Source organism: Mobula birostris, chromosome 6, assembly GCF_030028105.1.
Source record: "Mobula birostris isolate sMobBir1 chromosome 6, sMobBir1.hap1, whole genome shotgun sequence".
NCBI lineage: Eukaryota > Metazoa > Chordata > Chondrichthyes > Myliobatiformes > Myliobatidae > Mobula > Mobula birostris.
In genome coordinates this window covers 195545517-195566039 of record NC_092375.1, presented here as the reverse complement: position 1 = coordinate 195566039, position 20523 = coordinate 195545517, and the positions used below count along the sequence as shown (strand labels likewise).

General features: G+C 44.2%; 1 protein-coding gene across 5 annotated transcripts in view; it reads left to right on the top strand.

Moving 5' to 3' along the window:
• Positions 1–20523, top strand: part of nckap5l (NCK-associated protein 5-like) — a 607033-nt gene that overhangs the window by 236214 nt on the left and 350296 nt on the right. For all 5 annotated transcript variants that reach the window (XM_072262144.1, XM_072262143.1, XM_072262141.1 and 2 more), the window contains one exon: positions 13913–14056. In XM_072262144.1, the coding sequence (XP_072118245.1) occupies positions 13913–14056 (144 nt within the window). The remainder of the gene's footprint in view (positions 1–13912; positions 14057–20523) is intronic.

Here is a 20523-nt window from a genome sequence, read left to right as displayed (position 1 = left end):
TTTTGCTAGCTTACTTTCTTAATAGCTTTTTTAGTTGCCTTCTGTTGGTTTTTAAAAGCTTACCAATTCTCTAACTTCCCACAAATTTTTGCTCTATTATATGCCCTCTCTTTAGCTTTTATGTTGGCTTTGAGTTCTCTTGTTAGTCATGTTTGTGTCATCTTTCCTTTAAAATACTACTTCCTCTTTGGATGTATATATCCTCTGCCTTCTGAATTGCTTGCAGAAATTCCAGCCATTGCTGCTTTGCCATCATCCCTGCTAGTGTTCTTTTCCAATCACCTCTGGCCAACTCTTCTTTTCTGCCTTTGTTTGCCTTTGCTGAACTGTAATACTGATACATTTGACTGTAGCTTCTCCTTCTCAGATTTCAGGGTGAATTCGATCATATTATGTTCATTTCCCCTAAGGGTTCTTTTACCTTATGCTCCCTAATCATTGCAGAACACCCAATCAAGAATAGCTGATCCTCTAGAGGGCTCAACCATGAGCTGCTCTAAAAAGCCATCTCATGGGCAGTCTAGAAACTCCCCCTCCTGGAATCCAATACCAACCTGATTTTCCCAACCTACTCATTACTATTGTAACATTGCCCTTTGGCTTGCATTTTCTAGCTCCTGCTGTTATTTGTAGGCCACATCCATATTACGTTTGGGGTCTGTGTGAAAATCCCATCAGGGTCTTTCTACCCTTGCAGTTCCTCAGCTCTGTTCACAATGACCTTCTGACCCTGTGTCAGCTCGTTCTAATGATTGATTTCATTTATTTACCGACAGGGAAATTCACCCCATCTGCCTTCCTGGCTATTCTTTCAATACAATGTGTACCCTTGGACATTAAGCTCCCATCTATAATCTTCTTTCAGACCGGATTCAGGGATGCCTACAATATCATACCTGCCAATCTGCAACTTACTGCAAGTTCATTTACCTTATTCTGTCTACAGGGCACATTCAGATACAACACCTTCAGTCCTGAATTCACTCTGTTTGACTTTGACACACCCTGCTCAGCCTTTTGATTCCTAACTTTGTCTGAGGTCTTACCAACGTCTGCCTCCACAACCTCTCCTCTAACTGTTCTGGCACTCTGGTTCCCATCCCCCTGCAACTCTAGTTTAAACCCCACTGTGCAGCATTAACAAACAGGCCTGCTAGGATACTAGTTCCCCTCCAGTTCAGATGCAAACTGTCCCTTCTGTACAGGTCCCACCTTCCCTGGAAGAGAGCTTAATGATCCAAAATCTTATGCCCTTCCTCCTTCCTCCTTCCTCCTACACCAACTCCTTAGCCACGTATTAAACTGTATAATCTTCCTAGTTCTGCCCGCACTGGCACGTGACATGGGTAGCATTCCTGAGATCACAACCCTGGAGGTCCTGCCCGTTAACTTAGTTCCTAACTCCCTGAACTCCCCATGCAGAACCTCATCACTCGTCCTAACCATTGTCATTGGTACCTACATGGACCACGACTTCTGGCTGTTCAGCTTCTCACTTAAGAATGCTGAAGACTCAGTCCGAGCTATCCCCAACCCTGGAACCCAGGAGGCAACATACCGCCCGGGAATCTCATTCTCACTCTCAGAACCTCGTGTCTGTTCCTCTAACTAACGAATCCCCTATCAGCACAGCGTGACTCTTCTCCCCCCTTCCCTTCTGAGGACTGACCACTGTGGCTTCCCTTTGTTAAGTCATTCCCCCCCGCCAACCTGACAGTATCCAATGTGATATACCTGTTGGTGCGGGGGATGACCACAGGGGTACTCTGCACTGTTTCCTTAACCCTTTTCCCCTTCCTGACTGTCACCCAGTTTCCTGTGTCCTGCAGTTTGGGTGTAACTTCCTCTCTGTCTGTGCTATCTATTACCTCCTCAGCCTCCTGAACGATCTGGAAATCATCCAGTTCCAGCTCCAGCTCCAGCTCCTTAACACGGAACATTGGAAGCTGCAGCTGGATACACTTCTCACATTTGTAGTCATCAGGGGCATTGGAGGTCTCCCTGCTTTCCCACATCCCGCAAGAGGAGCATTTCACTATCCTGACTGGCATTCCTACTGTCCTAGCTGTGCAGGTATAAAGAAGAGAAGGAAAAAAACTTGAGCTTTTCTTTCTTTTGCTTTTTCTGAGTGAAGCCTCGAAGAACTAAAGCCTGAAGATCACCACTCCGACTCTGTCCACTTAGATGGTGGCCGCTGTACTTGCCCCTGCCTTCCTTTAACTTGCTATTACTAATCAATCACAAACACTGATTGGCTGCTGGCCAAAGTTCTATCGCGCTACCATGACCTGCCCTTGCCTTTTATCCTTGGGCAGTGACCTGATTGACATCCCCTCTTCTCCAAACTTCCAGTGTCCGGATTGGCCGCTGGTCTAAGCTCCGGAGGGTAGTGGTCAATGTGACTCATTCTGGCTGAATGTTTGTAGCTAGTGATGTTCTGCAGAGATCTGTACTGGGACATCTGCTGTTCATGATATACTAGATGTGTGGGTTAGTAAGTTTGCCTATGATATGAAGGTTAGTGGTAATATGGTAACCCTTGCTTCATGGCGGTGGTGCGTGTGTATCACGAGGCTCAGTGTCTTACCGGATTTTGAAAAATAGGGTTAATTTGTCTGCTTGTTTCCTGCGTGTTTGCTCGATTCGGCTATGTGAACTACCTTACAGCAAACAGTCACTTTTGGTCATTAACTACCAACGCACCAATACAGATTTGGACTATCCATTCAATTTCGACCAATTACCTCCGGAGTTAGTAAGGACACCGCGGACCTGCATTCAGCTCGCTCCAACTGGAAGGGCCCAGCATTGGTGACTAGACCGTAAGCAAAGATGGGGGATGCGTGGAGGTTTGCGTGCTAGGCTAAGGCTAAATCCACACTGGCCAGCGCTACCTAGCATCTTCCTCGCCAATGTTCGGTCTCTGACGAACAAGCTGGACGAACTAAGGACTTGGACCCTCACACAAAGAAGGCTTATGGATTGCAACGTCATGTTTTTTACAGAGACGTGGCTGAACAGTGATGTCCCAAACAACATGGTGGAACTGGAAGGGTGCACGGTCTTCAGGGCTGACAGAGCTGTAACAGCGACAGGTAAAAGTAAGGGAGGTGGTTTATACATCTACGTGAATCGATCATGGTGTACTAACTCTACCATTGCTGACACTTATTGCTCTGCTGATCTGGAATACCTGATTATCAAGTGCAGACCTTTTTATCAACCTTGAGAGTTTACATGCATCATTGCTGTCGCAGTTTATGTTCCACCGGATGCTAATGTTAAAGTAGCCATGAAAGACCTGTGTCGCTATCAGAAAGCTGCAGACATTGCATCCAGACGGAGCCTTTATTGTCGCTGGGGACTTCAATCATTGTAACCTACGTACCGTGCTCCCAAGATTTTACCAAAATGTATCATGCACCACAAGGGGAAATAAAACCTTAGATCATGTCTAAACAAATGTGGCTGACGCTTACAAAGCCACTACCCTCCCCACCTGGGACAGTCCGACCACCTTTCACTGTTTCTGTGTCCCAAGTATAGCCTGGTCATTAAACGTGTGAAACCCACAATGAAGACTATTGAGATCTGGCTGGAGGGTGCTGACTCTGCTCTTCAGCACCAATTCCAGCACACAGACTGGAGTGCGTTTGCTGCCCATGCCACCACAGACCCTCAGGTTAACATTGATTTATACACCAACTCTGTCCTTCAGCACATCAACAAGTGTGTAGATAGAGTGACATCACAAAAACAAATAAAAGTTTTCCCAATCAGAAACCATGGATAAACAGCCAGAGATTCAGCCTTCAGGTCTGGAGACCGGGGGCTTACAGCTCAGCCAAGGCCAGCCTGAGGAGGGGAATCTCTCAGGCTAAACACACATACAAACAGAGAATCGAGGAGCATTTCAACTCCTCGGACCCCCGGCGCATGTGGCATGGCATACAGGTCATTACAGACTTCAAACCACCTAGTACTGTGCCCCCTTCCAGCTCTGCTTCCCTCCCTGATGAGTTCAATCACTTCTACGCTCGCTTTGACCAAGAGAACAAGGAGGTCACCCTCAAAGCGGATCTCCCACCTGGTGAACTGCCTCTCTCACTTTCCACCTCCGATGTTCACGCCACCCTGAGCAGGGTGAGTGTACAGAAGGCAGCTGGTCCGGATAGAATACCTGGCTGTGCGCTCAGAGTCTGTGCAGGGCAGTTGGCCGGGGTCTTCACGGACATTTTCAATCTGTCCCTGGCCCAGGCAGTTGTCCCCACAAGCTTCAAGATCACCACCATCGTATCAGTGCCGAAGCATTCCACCGCCACAGGCCTGAATGACTTCCACCCAGTGGCACTCACCCCCATCATTGCAAAGTGCTTTGAGAGACTGGTTCTATCACATCTGAAATCCTGTCTGCCCACTACCCTGGATCCCCATCAATTTGCCTATCGCACCAACGGGTCAACAGAGGATGCCATCTCCACGGCACTTCACTCTGCCCTGACCCACCTGGACAGCCCCAACTCTTACATCAGAATGCTGTTCATTGACTTTAGTTCGGCATTCAATACTGTGATCCCCTCCAAGCTGATCACCAAACTTTGTCAGCTTGGTATCAGCTCATCCCTCTGCAATTGGACCTTGGACTTTCTGACTAACAGACCCCAGTCAGTTAAGTTAGACAACCTCTCCTCCTCCACTCTCACCCTGAACATGGGCGTGCCTCAAGGCTGTGTGCTGAGCCCTCTTCTGTATTCCCTTTTCACCTATGACTGTGTTCCTGTACATGGTTCTAACTCCATAATCAAGTTCGCAGATGACACCATGGTGGTTGGCCTGATCAGAGGGGATGACGAGATGGCCTACAGGGACGAGGTCCAGCACCTGGCTGCGTGGTGTGCCAACAACAATCTGGCCCTTAACACCCAGAAGACCAAGGAGATCATTGTGGGCTTCAGGCATGCTAGGAGCCACACTCACGTTCCCACCTACATCAATGGAGCTGTAGTGGAGCATGTATCAAGTTTCAAATTCCTTGGTGTCCACATTTCCAAGGATCTCACCTGGTCCCTGAACAACTCCATCCTGATCAGAAGGTGCAACAGTGCCTTTATTTCCTGCGGAGCATCAAGAAAGCTCACCTCTGTCCCAGGATACTGACGGACTTTTACCGCTGTACCATTGAGAGCATACTTACCAACTGCATCTCAGTGTGGTATGGCAAATGTCCTGTATCGGACTGCAAAGCACTCCAGCATGTGATGAAAACTGCCCAGTGGATTATCAGTAGCCAATTGCCCACTATTGAGAACATCTACCATAAACACTGCCTGGTCAAGGTGAAAAGCATTATCAAGGATGCATCTCACTCTAACCATGGACTTTTTACTCTCCTCCCATCTGGTAGGCACTACAGGAGCCTCCGCTCCCGCACCAGCAGGCACATGAAGACCCTGCTGAACCTCACATCACAGTGCTAAGCAGTATTGCACCCATATTGTACTGTCTCAGTACTTTCATATTTGTGCGCTGTAGCACTTACTTTTTATTTGCAGTTATTTTGTAAATAACACTATTCTTTGCATTTCTGGTTAGATGCTAACTGTATTTCATTGGCTTTGTATCTGTACTCAGCACAATAGCAATAAAGTTGAATGTAATCTAGTTATGGATTGTGCAGAGCTTTGGCAAAGGATACAGTGGGATATAGATTAGTTGTCAATATGAGATTGAGAAATGGCAGGGGGACTTTAATCCAGCCAAATGTAAAGTGTTGTACTTTGGAAGATCAAATATAGAGATACAAGACCCTGAACACTTCATAGTTTCCTAAACGTCGCCATGGTGGTCGATAGGATGGTAAAGAAGGCAAATAGCATGCTTACTTTCATTAGTTGGGGAAATGGGTTCATGAGTTGGAAAGCTTTATAAACCTCTAGTTAAGTTGCATCTGGAGATTTGCATTTAGTTTAGGTCACCCCATTATAGGAAGAATGCTGAGGCTTTGGAGAGAGTGCATTAGAAGTTTACCAGGATGCTGCTTGGATTACAGGGCTTGTGCTATAAGGAAAGGCTCCTTAACCTTGGGTTGTTTTTTTCTGGAGTGGTGGAGGCTGTGAAGAAGTCTGAAAGAGGTTTATAAGATTATGAGAGGCATGGGTAGGGTACAGAGGCAGTATCTTTTCCTGGGGTTGAAATGTCTAATCCCAGAGTCTGTGCTTTCCAGGTGAGAGGGTTCAGAGGAGCTGTGCAGGGAAACGCTTTCCCAGGAGAGTGCTGGGTGCCTGGGATGATGATGGAGACATACTCAATAGAGATGTCTCAGAAGCTATATGATAGGCACATGAATATGCTGGGATGGAAAGGAGATGGACGTTGTGAAGGTGGAGGGATTAATTTAATCATAAACAAGAGAAAATCTGCAGATGCTGGAAATCCAAGCAACACACAAAATGGTGAAGGAACTCAGCAGGTCAGGCAGCATCTATGGAAAAGAGTACAGTCGACATTTTGGGCCAAGACCCTTCGGCAGGACTGGAGAAAAAAAGCTGAGGAGTGGATTTGAAAGCTGGGCAGGAGGGGAGAGAGAAACACAAGGTGATAGGTGAAACCAGGAAAGGGAGTAAAGAGCTGAGAAGTTGATTGGTGAAAGAGATACAGGGCTGGAGAAGGGTGAATCCGATAGGAGAGGACTGAAGGCCATGGAAAAAAAGGGGAGGAAGGAGCACATGAGGGAGGTGAGGGGCAGGCAAGGAGATACGGTGAGAGAGGGAAAAGGGGATGGGGAATGGTAAAGGAAATGGGGGCGGGCATTACTGGAATGTTGAGAAGTTGATGTTTATGCTATCAGGTTGGAGGCTACCCAGACAAATTAAGGTGTTATTCCTCCAACCTAAGTGTGGACTCATCACGACAGTGGTGAAAGCTATGGGAATGGGAAGTGGAATTAAAATGGGTGGCCACTGAGAGATCTGCTTCTCCTGGTGGATGGAGCATTGGAGCTCGATGAAGCATCTCCCAATTTACTTCGGGGCTCACCAATATACAGGAGGCCACACGGGGAGCACCGGACACAGGGTATGACCCCAGCAGACTCACAGGCGAAGTGTCACTGCATCTGGAAGGACTGTTTGGGGCCCTGAATGGTAGTGAGGGGTGCACTACCATGCAGGGCCCCAAACACACCTTCCAGGTGAGGTGACACTTGACCTGTGAGTCTGCTGGGGTCATATCCTATGTATGATGCTCCTGGTGTGGCCTCGTGTTTACTGATGCTACCTGACGTAGATTGGGAGACCGCTTTGCTGAGCACCTATGCTCTGTCTGCCAGAAGAAGCAGATCTCCCAGTGGCCACCCATTTTAATTCCATTCCTCTTTCCTGTTCCGCTATGTCAATCCATGGTCTCCTCTACTGTCAAGATGAGGTTGAAGTTTGGGAAACACCTTATATTTGTCGGGGTAGCCTCCAACCTGATGGCTTGATCATTGATTTCTCAAACTTCTGGTGATGCACCTCCCACCCATTCTCTCACCTTATGGGTTGGCACAACATCGAGGGCCGAAGGGCCTGTACTGTGCTGTATATTCTAGTGTCTATTGTGTCTAGTGTTATCTCCTTGCCTGCCCATTGCCCCACTTTGGTGCTCCTCCCTCCTCTTCTTTCTTCCATGGCTTTCTGTCTTCTTCTATCAGACTCCCCCTTCTCCAGCCCTGTATCTTCACCAATCAACTTCCCTGCTCTTTACTTCATCCCTCCCCCGTCTGGTTTCATCTGACTTTGTGTTTCTCTCTCTCTTTCCCCTGTCTTTTAAATCTACTCCTCAACTTTTTTTTCTCCTTTCCTACTGAAGGGCCTCAGCCTAAAATGTCGACTAAATGTTTTTCCATAGATGCTGCCTGGCCTACTGAGTTCTTCTAGCATTTTATGTGTGTTGCAGGGGTTAATGTAGTTGGGCATTTAATAACTGATTGAATTATTCTGGCATAGCAGTGAGGACTGAAGAGTCTTTCCCTGTGATGTACTGGTCTTATGTTCTGAATCAATGGAAAGAAGGTTGGAGAAAAGGAAGTGGAATATTGTGAGCAGTTGTTCCAAACTTTGTATTTTGTCAGGTTTAGAATTATTAATTTGCGGAGATACTGTGTGGAATGGGCCCTTCCGGCCCTTCGAGCCACGTCACCCAGTAATCCGCTGATTTAACCCTAGCCTAATCACAGGACTAATTAACCTACCTGCCAGTACGTCTCTGGAGTGTGGGAGGAAATTGGAGGACCCTCCTGCAGTCCAAAGGACGCAGGTTTAAGGTGCTTGGAAGTAGGTACAGAGGAGATGTTGGGTAAGTTTTTTACGCAGAGAGTGGTGAATGCGTGGAATGGGCTGCCAGCTACAGTTGTGGAGGTAGATACAATAGGGTCTTTTAAGAGACTCCTGGATAGGTATATGAAGCTTAGGATAATAGAGGGCATTGAGTGACCGTAGGTAATATCTAAAGTAAGTACATGTTCAGCACAGCATTGTGGGCCGAAGGGCCAGTATTATGCTGTAGGTTTGCCATGTTTTTGTGACCTGGAGGAAACCTACATGGTCATGGGGAGAATGTACAAACTCCTTACAGCTGCAGATGAGAGATTCTATAGATGCTGGAAATCCAGACGCAATGCTAAAGGAACTCAGCAAGTCAGGCAGCATCTATGGAAATTAATAAATACATGAGATTCGGCAATGGTGGAAATCCAGAGCAACACACACAAAATGCTGAAGGAACTCAGCAGGTCAGACAGCATCTATGAAAAAGAGTAAACATTTGATGTTTCAAGCCAAAACCTTTCATTAGGTCTTGGTGAGTCGTTGTGGAGAGAATATGTTTATATTTTGAACAAGGGGGCACCATTTAATGATATGCTGTTGTCCACTTAGTTCAGGGCTTTTTTTCCTTTTGGAAGCTTGTGAATCTCTCATTCTCAATAGAAGTTACTGAACAGAAGTTAATGAATACATGAGCATCCGACTGGTGAAGGATCAATGTGGTAGTTATGAACGCAAAGCTGATGTTACAATCAGGTCAACCATAGTGTCCTAGAGCATTACAGCAGAGAAACAGGCCTTTGGGCTCATCTAGTCCATTCGAACTATTATTCTGCTGTGTCTGATTGCCCTGCACCCAGACCTTGATTCAATTAAATAGCAGAACAGACTTGAGTGCCGGTTGGACAACTGCTGCTTCAAATTAATGTATTCGTGTACTGACAGTTTATAATAAAAATAAAAAATACTGGAAATATGCAAAATGGTCAGGCAATGTCTGCAGAAAAAGGAATGGATTAAACACTTCAGGTTGAAGACTTGGAGCATCTGCACAGCTGGTCTTTCCACAGATGCTGGCTGACCTGGTGAGCATTTCCAACCTTATGTATATATCGTTTCGTATTTTCAACACCCACAGAAGTTTGCTTTTTGATGTTTGGGATTTTTGTCAGTCTCCTGGAGCTGTGAGACTTCACTTTAGTACTTTTAGCCATGGTACTGTATCTCTCTGTGCAGTTTCTGAATCTGGCATCTGCTGAATGTTGCTTTAATACCTATGGAGCGCCATCTAGTGACCGATGTTGGTAACAGCAGCAACGACTGCACTGCATGGCGAGAGGTTGTTTTTCACACTGGCAGAAGACAAAGAGTAACATTTACCTGAAACATTTCTCTCATCCGTTTATGAGCTCAGCTTGGTGGTACAGGCCACAATTTGCAGATTTTCCAAACATAAAGAACTTGGTAGCAGTGAGAACTATCAACAAATAGTGCTAGATTGCGCAGAATGTAAACAGCATGGTATAGGCGGCAGGGATGTAGCAGTTGTATCATCCTATCCCCATCAAAGTTGCTGGTGAACACAGCAGGCCAGGCAGCATCTCTAGGAAGAGGCACAGTTGACGTTTCAGGCCGAGACCCTTCATCAGGACTAACTGAAGGAAGAGTTAGTAAGAGATTTGAAAGTGGGAGGGGGAGGGGGAGATCCAAAATGATAGGAGACAGGAGCGGGGAGGGATGGAGCCAGGAGCTGGACAGGTGATTGGCAAAGGGGATATGAGAGGATCATGGGACAGGAGGCCCAGGGAGAAGGAAGAGGGGGAGGGGGGTAAAAAAGCCCAGAGGATGGGCAAGGGGTATAGTGAGAGGGACAGAGGGAGAAAAAGGAGAGAGAGAAAAAGAATGTGTGTATGTAAATAAATAACAGATGGGGTACTAGGGGGAGGTGGGGCATTAGCGGAAGTTAGAGAAGTCAATGTTCATGCCATCAGGTTGGAGGCTACCCAGACGGAATATGAGGTGTTGTTCCTCCCACCTGAGTGTGGCTTCATCTTGACAGTAGAGGAGGCTGTGGATAGACATATCAGAATGGGAATGGGATGTGGAATTGAAATGTGTGGTCACTGGGAGATAAGTGCCGGGAGGGAGATTGGTGGGAAGGACGAATGGACAAGGGCGTCGCGTAGGAAGCAATCCCTGCGGAAGGCGGGGGGGAGGGAAGGCTGTGCTTAGTGGCGGGATCCACTAGTTATTAGTGGCGAAAGTTGGTTATCCTTGTAAGTGGAACAAGTGCTACACATGCCCTTACACTTCCTCCTTCACCACCATTTAGGGCCCCAGACAGTCCTTCCAGGTGAGGCGACACTTCACCTGTGAGTCGGCTGGGGTGATATACTGCATCCGGTGCTCCTGATGCAGCCTTCTATATATTGGCGAGACCCGACGCAGGCTGGGAGACCATTTCACTGAACACCTACGCTATGTCCGCCAGAGAAAGCAGGATCTCCCAGTAGCCACATGTTTTAATTTCACGTCTCATTCCCATTCTGATATGTCTGTCCACGGCCTCCTCTACTGTCAAGATGAAGCCACACTCAGGATGGAGGAACAACACCTTATATTCCATCTGGGTAGCCTCCAACCTAATGGCAAGAACATTGACTTCTCAAACTTCCGCTAATGCCCCACCTCCCCCTCGTACCCCATCTGTTATTTATTTATATACAAACATTCTTTTTCTCTCTCTCCTTTTTCTCCCTCTGTCCCTCTGACTATACTCCTTGCCCATCCTCTGGGCTTTCCCCCCTCCCCCTTTCCTTCTCCCTGGGCCTCCTGTCCCATGATCCTCTCATATCCCTTTTGCCAATCAACTGTCCAGCTCTTGGCTCCATCCCTCCCCCTCCTGTCTTCTCCTATCATTTCAGATCTCCCCCTTCCCCTCGCTCTTTTAAATCTCTTACCATCTCTTCTTTCAGTTAGTTGTGACGAAGGGTCTCGGCCCGAAATGTCGACTTTACCCCTTCCTAGAGATGCTACCTGGCCTGCTGCGTTCACCAGCATTTTTTATGTGCGTTGCTTGAAATTCCAGCATCTGCAGATTTCCTCGTGTTTGCATCATCTTGTCCCAATCACGGGGCAAGTTGCAATGTTCAATTAACCGACCAACCAGTACGTCTTTGACGGTTGGAGGAAACTGGATCACCCGGAGGAAACCCATGTGGCTGCGGGGAGAACGTACAAAACTCTTACAGGTAGCAACAGGAATTGAACCTATGTCACTGGGGCTGTAAAATGTTGTGCTAACCATTATGATACTATACCATCATGGTTGCATTTACTACATAAATATCTTTCTGAAGCCCCTTGTTTGCAGAGGTGAACATTCCATAGTTGTGTTGTTGTTTTGGTGGAATCCAATGTAGGTCAGCAGAAAGATGAAAGACAGAAGTTGCAGATTAGAATATCAGCATCAAAGTTTGGATAATGTCAGGTTAATGGAAGTATGTGTTAATGTTAGTAACCAGAAGAAGCACAATATCAGGGAGTGGAAATTCTGTAACTCATGACTCTGACTCTGACTCCGTTTCCATAAGACCATACAGTGCCTATAAAAAATATTCAGCCCCCCCCCCCAGAAGATTTGATCTTTTATTGTTTTACAACATTGAATCACTGTGGATTTAATATAGCTTTTTTGACACTAACCTTTCTATGTCCTTCTGTAGCCTCCCTGCTTCCTCAACAGTGCCTGCATCTCCGCCTCTCTTTGTATAGTCCACAAACATGGCCACAAAGCCCTCAATTCTGTCATCCAAATCATGAGCATATAACATAAAATGAAGCGGTCACAGCACTGACCCCTGTGGAATATCACTAGTGTTCGCCCCTAGGCTACAGAAGGTAATAGACTGAGCCAAGTTCATCACGGGCATAACACCTTTCACCATTGAGGTCAAGTTCAAGAGGCGGGACCTCACAATGCAGCATCCATCATCTAAGACCCTCTCCATCCTTCACATGCCCTCTTCCCATTGCTGCCATCATGAAGGAGGTACAGGAGCCTGAACAGCTTTCCCCCTCTGCCATCGCATTTTTAAATCCATTACCTCGTTATTCCCTTTCCTTTGTGTTATTAATTTATTTATCTATCTGTCTGATGGCTATATTTATTTATTATTTCTTTGCAATGTATGGCTGCCATGGAACAACAAATTTCACTTCATAGGTCTGTGATAATAAACCAGATTCTGATTTTAGGCCCTTGCACGTGTAGAACATCTTTCCTGTTTTATTCCTCCTTCCTCTCAAGTGTGAAAGCTGATGATTTGGAGCCCTCTCTCTCCAAGTTATGTTGTTTTTCACTGCTTCACAGGGCACCCTCATTTTCCAGACGACCGGTAGAATCTGCTTTAGCCGTGAGATTCATGTGGAAATATGGAGGTGCAAAGCAAGTTTTGAAGTCTGCTGTCTGTGTTTCAGTGGCAAGTTCCAAGGTGGTCCCTCTATTTTGAAAATCAATATCAACTTCAAGCAGAAATCATTATACTCAATAATAGTTGTTATCAGATGCAGAATTATACTCTGCATACTGTGCAAAATGATTGCCATTACTTCAGTCTGATTAATCACACACCTGGATTTCCAGCAGCTGCAGATTTTTTCTTGTTTGTAATCATACACTATCACCCTTACTTCTAGGCCTTTCCAATTCAGCCCTTATTGAATTCAGTATCATGTCAGGCACTGGATACAAAACATAAGGAAGAACAGGAATTAATGGTCTAAGGAAAATTCTAAACAACATTCAATATTTCATATATTTATTTATGGTAATTTAAACTTTTCAAATAGCAAAATGGTTTAATATTTTTAATTATTCAGTTGATTAGGTAACGTTCCCACTCCAACATAATACAAAGTGATTGTTAGACTGAAGCTAGTGTTGAGTTCCATGGATGATCAATGAGCAAAAGTAGCCACATTGTGAAGGCTGAGGGGCTCCCTGTAAGAGCTGTTATTGCACGCTTATATCATCTTCATCGTATCGTATGACAGCGATCATGGTCTTACCATGACGATGATTGTACTTGGCAAGTATTTCTACAGAAGTGATTTGATATTGCCTTCTTCTGGGCAGTGTCTTTACAAAACAGGTGACCCCAGCCATTATCAATACTCCTCAGAGATTGTTTACCTGACATCAGTGGCTCCATAACCAGGACTTGTGATATGCACCGAATACTCATACTACCATCCAACACCTGCTGCCATGGCTTCACATGACCCTGATCTTGGGGGAGGTGCGGGGGGGGGGGTTAATCCGGTGCTACATCTTGCCCAAGGGTGACCCTCAGGCTAGTGGAGTGAAGGAGAACCTTACACCTCCTTTGGTAGAGACGTGTCTCCACCACATCACCCCAGCAGGCTTACATCCATTCAGTAAATTTGATTTTGTTGTTAAATTCATCATTACTCCCATGACTAAAATAAACCTGAAGAGTTTCAATACATAACCGCCAACCTTGTTTCCATGATCTAATTCAGTCCATGAGCTTCTTTTCAAACTGTTTGGTGTGCCTTGCTGAAATTTAACCTCTCTGGATGTTTAGGCTAAGATGTCAGAAGATACAGAGGTTTCCAAAGAAACAACAACAGACCTACATGAGGCATTGGATGAATTTCCCAGCAGCGCAATCAACATTGAGGAACAGGAAAAGACAATGCACCTTCTGGAAAGACTAAGAACGTTGGAGGTAAGCAACAACTACAAATTGTATCCAACCAGAAGTGAAATTCACATGCCCTCAAACACTGGGAGGTCATCGCTGGCCTATGCTCCACCGGGAGCTAAGAGTCACACACTGTTCCAACCTGAAAAGATATCAACATTTTTTCTTTACAGCACCTAAATTGAGAAATTCCCTGTCCAACACCACTCTGAAATTACCATCACCCGATGAAATTCCCTGTCCAACAACACTCTGAGGTTACAATCAGCAGATGAACAGCAGCATTTTAGTCAGGGAGACCTGATAAATGCTGGCATTTTTCACTCACAGTCAACAAAGCCCATATTTTGTAAATTTATAATGGTCTGATAATGCTTCTGAAGATGGCCACTTTTATGATGCTGCTCGAGCGAACTCTTGTAGTACTGCTGCCCTAAGACTTACATGATTGCTCTACACTAATGATGCAAATTATGGTGCTAAATACAAATGTTAATGTATAATGTAGACCAAGTTTTCTTTGTAATATTAGAAAACCTTAATATTCGTTCTGTCCTGGAGTTAAATAGGGATAGTTTAAGATATTTTCAGAGTGAATTTGGGGGATATTGTAGCCAGATTGCATCAGAAACTCAATAAGGCAAAAGAGAATTTTTGATTTGTGATCATTAGCCATTGATTGGCAATAAAGCTCCATGAATGGTGAGTTCCTAAAAAATTCTTCTGGATATTTTTACTGCAGTTGAATAAAATTGATTCTCATGCATCTCAGCTGCTTTCAGTAATGTTAAGGTGTATAATATTTAAGGTGCATTATTTTCAACAAATGGCAAACAACCTTAACATCAAGACTAAAATGGCAGAAATATAGGTCTGGATACAAAGTTGCAAAGTGTGTACCAGAGTCATAATGTTCAATTCTTTGCAATTGCCAATGAGAATTAAACTGACGTTTCCAGGCCACCTTCCAAAGTGTGGTCTGTTTTGGCTTGATTTGATGTGAAGTCACATATGACAAAACTGAACTGACAAGTATCTTGTGTGTTGATGTTTGCATATGAAAAGAGTTGAACTGTGACATCTGTATTGACGTTTATGGGTGAGAACATTTGGCACAGACTCAGTGACAAATTCTTTCTGGCACAGTTCCAGTTTGTAGTCGCGTGTTCATAATTTTAATTCTTTTCTCAAGTTATTTTATACAATTGTAATGAACAAAGAATGATTGTTATAAATAATTCTTAAATTCTTTGCTATTAATGTACAACAGATGAAGGGAACTGCATTTAACCAATTTCCCCCGGGATTAATAAAGTATGACTATGATTATGACTACGACTATTTGCTGTTGTAAGCTTCTAAACCAAGGGTTCCCAACCTGGGGCCTATGACCCCTTGCATAATGGTATTGGTCCATGGCTTAAAAAAGTTTGGGAACCCCTATTCTAAATTATTCTTCTCATCACTCTCTGAGTAAATAAGTGTTATCCGATTATCTTATTTGATTTATTGATAATGTATCGATGGACTTTTTTGCATTTATTCGTGAATGCAAGTGCTATCATTGTCTAATCTAGCGCAACTTTTTACCAGCCATCTCAAGATCGGCTCATACTTTCTTTTCAATGTAAGAAGGCTTCAAATTGTTTGTGCTACGTTGAAAAGGATAACAAAAGGAGCATTTCTGGTCTCATCTTGGTAAATTATTTTTGTGTTTTGTCCAGAGGGAGTACTTCCTTTTCAAAATGTGGTGACCATTGAAATTTCAGTGTGACTCAATTGAGATTCAGTATAACTTCAGCATAACCTCTATAGGAAATGTCGTCTGCTCCATAGTTTTGTTTACAAGATGTTTTCACATTTTCTCTTTTCGTAGAAATATTTGTTCTCATACCTGATGAATAAGTACATACAAAAGATATAACTGTTTTGTTATCAGAAATAGATTAAGAAAAAATAGTAATTGTGTATTATCACATTGAGAATGAATCGATTTGGTCGCTGTTATTTCCTTCCCTAGAGTTACTATTTTTTTGTTCTGGTTATATTTTTTCTTCAATACCTTTAACATGATGGTTAAAATCCACAAACGCCTCTTCATCTGAAGCATGCTTTTGAAGCCAATTGGACATAATTGAGAAAATGCAGCTGCACTGTGAGTGCTGGTTTCTGCCAGTTCCTTTAGCTTACGTTCTTTCAGAAAAGGTTTGGCATAATTTGAGAAAATACTTTTACCTTAGTTTCAGATAAAATATGTTAAAGATAGAAATATAGTTTAAAACGTATAATGAATGAGGAATGAAATTGGAAATAAAATCATTCAGAAAATGATCCTAATGAGAGAAAATGAGGTTTCTAAGATAGAGGACAAAATACACAAATTTTTATCAGAATATTTCATCTGCAACTAGACCTTTGATTCTCCATCAGGAAACCACAGTCAGTGATAGCACTCTTCCTCTCTGATAGTCAATACTGCCCCACTGCTCGACTCTACACTTGTGAATTTGTGGCTGGGCACAGTGCAAGTGCCATCTTCAAATTCACTGATGATACCACTGTCAAGTAAATCTCAGATAGTGATGAGGAGACAAGGAGACATATAACAGTGAACCTCAGGCTGTGGACCTCAGGAAGGGGAAGTTGAGAGAACCCACACCTGCCTCATTAAGGTGGAAAGGGTGAGCAGCTTCAAGTTCCTGGGAATCAACATCATTCGGATCTATTTTGGAGCCAATTTACAGACGTAATCTCAATGAAGGCATGTTACTTCATTAGAGTTTAAGGAGATTTGATATGTCACCAAATACTCTTGCAAATTTCCATAGATGCATGGTGGAGCACATTCTGACTGGCTGCATCATAGCCTGGTATGAAGGCTCCAAAGCGAGGGTTTGCAAGAGGTTACAATGGCCAGCTTCATCCCTCACCACCATCGAAGACATCTTCAAGAGGCAGTGCATCAAAAGGCAGCATTCATCCGTCGCTAGGGACCCTTACAATCTGGAATGTACCCTCTTCTCATTACTACCATTGAGGAGGAGGTATAGGAGCCTGAAGACACACTCAACCAATCAGAAGCAGCTTCATCCCCTTTGCCATCAGATTTTTGTGCAGTCGGTGAAACCATAAACACAACCCCATTATTCCTTTTCTTTGCGCTATTCATTTATTTTGAAACTTGCAGTACTTTTATATTTTTGCACTGTACTGTTGCCCCAAAACATCAAATTTCACACCATGGAAATCAGTGATAATAAACCTGATTCTGATTAACCTAAAGTTATTCAAGCTAAAGTCATTTTAATCTTCCAGGTTCATTTATTGGTGGAAAAAGTTCTTCATATTTGATACATACATATAAAGTGACCCTGGGGAATTGTTATGAGTGTGCTGGTTGTCTTGAATGTACTTCTTTGCATACATAAACAAAGTTTTTATGAGTAAAGATGTAGGTAAGATATTTTGGTTCAATGTTTAATTAAGCAAGAGACTTTTCTATGATTTTTAATGCTGTAAATTTGAGCATAGAGGTTACACAGACTTCTAAATTGTTATGATTTGCAAGTTCTGAATTTTCTCTGTGAAATTTGGTTGGAAATGTGCCAGGTGCTGTAGTGTTGACATTGTTTCATGAAAATAGAGGCAACAGAAAGCAATTTAGTTCTTTGAGATTGTCCTAGTATGTAAGAATGTAAGAGAAGAGATGGGGGCAAGAGCAGGTTATCCAGTCCTTTGAGTCTGCTTTGCCATTCATTAGAATCTTCCATCCTCGGTATCATTCTCCGACACTGTTTCCTTAACGCCCAGGAAGCTACCATTTTTTGTTTTGAATCAATATAAGAACTGAGCTGCAAACATCAAGGGATGGGAATTCCGGTGGATCACCTCATGTGAGTCAAGAAAAGATTGTGTTTCTCTTGTTTGTAATTGATCTAATACCTGGTACCATTTACCCTTTTGTCTTTACACAAAGTGGGGGGGAGGGGGAATGTTGACTCAGACCATGAGAGGCCTGTGTCGGGCATTTTCGTGCCTTACAAGGTGCAGATTGGAAGTCTGTGTGGGGCGCCACTCCTCGCACAGACACTAGAGCAATGTGTGGTTAAGTGCCTTGCTCAAGGACACACAACACGCTGCCATAGCTGAGGCTTGAACTAGCGACCTTCAGATCACTAGACAAACGCCTTAACCACTTGGCCACGTGCCAGGACAAAAATATCTCCATTTTGAAATTGAAATTAATGTATGATTTGACATCAAACTGGCAGATGCCCTCCAGATTTCCAACACTTGTGTGTGCAACTCTTTGTAACTCACTACCATCCTGGGCTCAAAGCAACACTTCCAGGTGGGGCGACACTTCCCTCGTGAGTCTACTGGGGTCATCTACTGTGTCCGGGGCTCCCGTTGTGGCCTCCTCTATATCAGTGGGACCCAACGTAGACTGAGAGACCGCTTTGCCGAGCACCTACGCTCCGTCCACCAGTAAAACCAAGTTAACCAATTTCCCCCGGGATCAATAAAGTATGAGTATGACTATGAAAGCAGGATCTCCCAGTGGCCACCTATTTTAATTCCACTGACATGTCAGTCCATGGTCTCCTCTACTGTCGCGATTAGATCACACTCAGGTTGGAGTCACACTCAGGTTGGAGGAGTAATACTTCATATTCCATCTGGGTAGCCTTCAACTTGATAGTATGAATATCGATTTCTCGAACTTCTGGAAATGGCACTCCCTCTCCTTCACCATTCCCCATACTCCATTCCCATTTCCCTTTCTCACCTTATCTCCTTACCTGCCCATCACCTCCCTCTGGTGCTCCTCCCCTTTTCACTTCTTCATTGGTCTTCTGTCCCCTCCTATCAGATTCCCCTTTCTTCAGCCCTTTATCTCTTTCACCAATCAAATTGCTTTCTCTTTACTTCACCTCTCACCCTCTCCCAGTTTCATCTATCACCTGGTATTCCTTCCTCTCCTCCCCCCACCTTCTTACTCTGACTTCTCATCTTTTTTTCTCCAGTCCCAATGAAGGGTCTTAGCCCAGAATGTAGATTGTTTACCTTTTTTCATAGATGCTGCCTGGCCAGTATTTTTTTGTGTGTTGCTCGGATTTCCAGCATCTGCAGATTTCCTCTGGTTTGCGATTTAATTACACTTACCTATTGAAATGTTCCCTCAACCAATGACCTCACTTTAAGGATTCTTTATCTTGTTATTTCACACTCTTGTTATTCATTGCTGTTTATTATATTTGTATTCACAGTTCATTGTCTCGTGCTGGTGCTCTTTCAATTATTCTATTGTAGTTAGGTTCTATAGATTTGTTGAGTATGCCTGAAGGAAAAGGAATCCCTGGGTTGTGTGTGGTGATGTGTCTGTACTCTGATATTAAATTTAACTTTGACTGTGAACTTTTGACCTTTGATCCCGTTGTTGAGATTGTACAATAGATAAAACAAAAGGGTTGCCATCCTTGGTGATTTGTTGTGTTTGCTTCTCTGTAACTACTGATGAGACCCGAAGCCAGGAGATAGTGCAGGTTATCACAGATAAACCGGTGGATGTGTTTTATGTTGAAGAAAAAATGTAGCAACTCATTTATCGAACGCCAAGAACTGAATACAAAGCGTGGTAAAAGTCCTTTATGCAATTAGCTCAACACATCAGTCTTTAAAGTGAACCCCAACTCAATGTTGGTGGTTGTGATTCCTGTACATTTCCACCAGTTACATTACCCAACACAAACCACTCCAGAATTCACTAAATCTGGCATTGTCAGCCTGTCTGGAACTCAGAGGAGCCCCCCCCCAGCTCAGGTCTTATGTTCCATGGGTAGAGGAACTGCAGGTGCTTCTGGCATGTCCTGAGTGTGTTGAGACACTCATGGGCATGTCGTGATGGCTTGGGCATGTTGGTGGAACCCTCCAAAATTAAAGCGATCTATTGAAACACATTCAAGTTTACCCATCTTATCTCTGATAGAAGTCTTTTCTCTTCATTCCAAAATGCAGAACAGGCTATCATAAGGGAGTCTAAGGGGATGTTAGTGTACACCATGGTCTTGCGAGACCATGGATCTGCGCCTGGAAAGTCTTCACTCTCCAGGGTGCAGGCCTGGGCAAGGTTGTATGGAAGACAGGCCATTGCCCATGCTGCAAATCTCCCCTCTCTACGACACCGATGTTGTCCAAGGGAAGGGCATTAGGACCCCTACAGCTTGGCACCAGTGTCGTCGCAGAGCAATGTGTGGTTAAGTGCCTTGCTCAAGGACACAACACGTTCCCTCGGCTGGGGCTCGAACTCACGACCTTCAGGTCGCTGGTCCAATGCCTTAACCACTTGGCCAAATGCCCACACATCTTGGTGGACAAAAACAATCAAGGTGGAATGTAGGTTAACAGGAACCCAAGAGTGCTGTACGACATAATGGAAGGTAGGAATAGCTGAAAAGGAAATGAGCTTACTGAGGGCGTTAGAAAGCTGT